Genomic DNA, 2,500 nt, shown 5'->3' with positions numbered 1-2,500 from the left:
ACACACACACACACACACGCTGCCTCACCAGGGCTCTGGCGGCTGAGCCTCACGGAGACGCTCCTCTGCAGCACGCTGTAGGTCTGCTGCTTCGCCGGGCCCTGATTGGTCGCAGGTGTCGCCTTCCCCATCCCCGCTTGATTGGTCGATGCCGTCTTGGCTGCCGTGGTGTGATTGGTCACTACTGGGGCCTTCAGACCTGCAGACAAGGTCAGGGTCACAAACCAAGTCAAAGTCCATCTTTTAATGACATGTACGATTTTTGTCTGTTTTTGATTTACAAGTTTGACTGGCTTTTCACTGCCCTGCTCAGGCATGAAGAGGTTAAATAAAGGGAGGGGAGGGGAGGGGCGCGGGTGGGTGGGGGGGTTCTGCAGTGTCGTGAATCAAATGCACCCGGTCTACGGAGGAACAGTCAGAGTCCATGTTTACCGTCACCAGCCTGTTGATCAGAGGTTCTGTCCAGCGAGGAAGACACCGAGGTAAAACATGTTGTTCATCCTTAACCCTTTCACTGCCACACTACCAAACGGTTAACCCGTTCACTGCGACAATATAGAAGGTTAACCCCTGTCACTGCCACACAACAGCGGGTTAACTCTTTCACTACCACACTACAGAAGGTGAACCCTTTACTAGTGTGATAGTAAAGGGTTAACCTTCTGTAGTGTGGTAGTGAAAGGTTTAAGAGAGAGAGAGACAGAGAGAGAGAAGGTCCATCTCACCTGTAACAGGTCCTCTGCTCTGCAGAGAGAGAGAGAGAGACAGAGAGAGAGAAGGTCCATCTCACCTGTAACAGGTCCTCTGCTCTGCAGAGAGAGAGAGAGACAGAGAGAGAGAAGGTCCATCTCACCTGTAACAGGTCCTCTGCTCTGCAGAGAGAGAGAGAGACAGAGAGAGAGAAGGTCCATCTCACCTGTAACAGGTCCTCTGCTCTGCAGAGAGAGAGAGAGACAGAGAGAGAGAAGGTCCATCTCACCTGTAACAGGTCCTCTGCTCTGCAGAGAGAGAGCTCTGCTCCTCATGGCCCGGGGGGGAGCAGCTGGCATGGCGCTGCTGTTGTTGTTGTTGTTATTACAGTTGGTATTACAGTTGGTAGTGGTGGTGGTGGTGGAGCTAGGGGGCTTGGCTGGGCTCTGGCTCCCCACAGTAAGGGAGCTGTGGCTGGGCCTCTCGTCCGGCTTAGTGCCCCCTGCTGGTGGCGCTGTCGGAGGGACCGCAGCTGTTGGGAGAGATGAGATGATTTATTATTTTATTGAATGTTTGTGATGTGAATCAGCTCAGCATAGACCAGCGACTGATAGCGACTCATAGTCATTCACTCACGGCTAGCCACTCTGCCCCTAGTGGTGGCGCACAGTCATGACATTTTGTGTAAGACCAGTTCAAGCCTTTATTGATCCCCTTGGGGAAGTTCAGGTGTCATAGCAGCATGGGGGAGGGGGAGGGGGAGGGGGGTACAGGAGAAGATAATAATAATTATAATAGAGTAGAACATAGTAATAAAGTAATATAGTAATACGTTTCATTTTTTATTTATTATGTTTATAGAGTGGGAGAAGATGGGTAGAGGAGAGAGAGAGTGATGGGGAAGATGGGCAGAGGAGAGGAGAGCGAGAGAGAGGGAGAGGGAGAGAGAGAGAGAGAGAGAGAGAGAGAGAGAGAGAGAGAGAGAGAGAGAGAGAGAGAGAGAGAGAGAGAGAGAGAGAGAGAGAGAGAGAGAGAGAGAGGGAGAGAGAGAGAGAGAGAGAGAGAGAGAGAGAGAGGAGGGAGGGAGAGAGAGAGAGACGGGGAAGATGGGCAGAGGAAAGAGGGAGAGAAAGAATTAATGAATGAATGAAAGAAAGGGCGGTTATACCATGGTATACCATCACCACGGTAACCACGCATCTCAGACAAATTGAGGTTACCATGACAACCTGTGGATCCATACCTATGCCATGAGTAACCGTCACCTTAGTGCGAGGCCCTACTGGGTGTGTGTGTGTGTGTGTATGTGTGTGTATGTGTGTGTGTGTGTGTGTGTGTGTGTGTGTGTGTGTGTGTGTGTGTGTGTGTGTGTGTGTGTGTGTGTGTGTGTGTGTGTGTGTGTGTGTGTGTGTGTGTGTTTAGGTATGCGTTCAGAAACACATGATGGGGTGAACGTACGACAGAACGATTAGAAGAATCTGAAACATTTAATTGTCACATCTTCTCCTCCTGTTACAGCAGAGGGGAGGCTCCTGTGTCCAGACACACCGTGAAGACGCCCGGGGGCCCCAGGACCAGAAAGGGGGCCCCAGCATTATTGTTTAAAGTCGTCGGTGTTTTACTCGGACGTCTCTCAAAGACCCATTTCTGAACGGATTCTTATCAAATTTTGTACCTGTACTACATAAGACTTCAGGGTATGGAACCGCAGCGTTTTCCAGCTTATACCTCTATGCTGGAATATTTAGAATATGGAATCTTGCAACCACTACAGAAAAATGTGAATGAATGAATGAATGAATGAAAACTT

At 50.0% G+C, this 2,500-nt stretch overlaps 1 protein-coding gene across 1 annotated transcript in view; it reads right to left on the bottom strand.

The window, feature by feature from the left end:
• Positions 1 to 2,500, bottom strand: part of LOC311231808 (microtubule-associated tumor suppressor 1 homolog A-like) — a gene marked incomplete at its 5' end in the record, with an annotated part of 109,323 nt that overhangs the window by 92,820 nt on the left and 14,003 nt on the right. Inside the window, 2 exons of the mRNA XM_084318432.1 lie at positions 29 to 199; positions 980 to 1,222. Of these exons, the coding sequence (XP_084174558.1) occupies positions 29 to 199; positions 980 to 1,222 (414 nt within the window). The remainder of the gene's footprint in view (positions 1 to 28; positions 200 to 979; positions 1,223 to 2,500) is intronic.

This window comes from Notolepis coatsorum (assembly GCF_963971535.1).
Source record: "Notolepis coatsorum genome assembly, chromosome: 7".
NCBI lineage: Eukaryota > Metazoa > Chordata > Actinopteri > Aulopiformes > Paralepididae > Notolepis > Notolepis coatsorum.
This window is presented reverse-complemented; position numbering and strand designations above follow the sequence as displayed.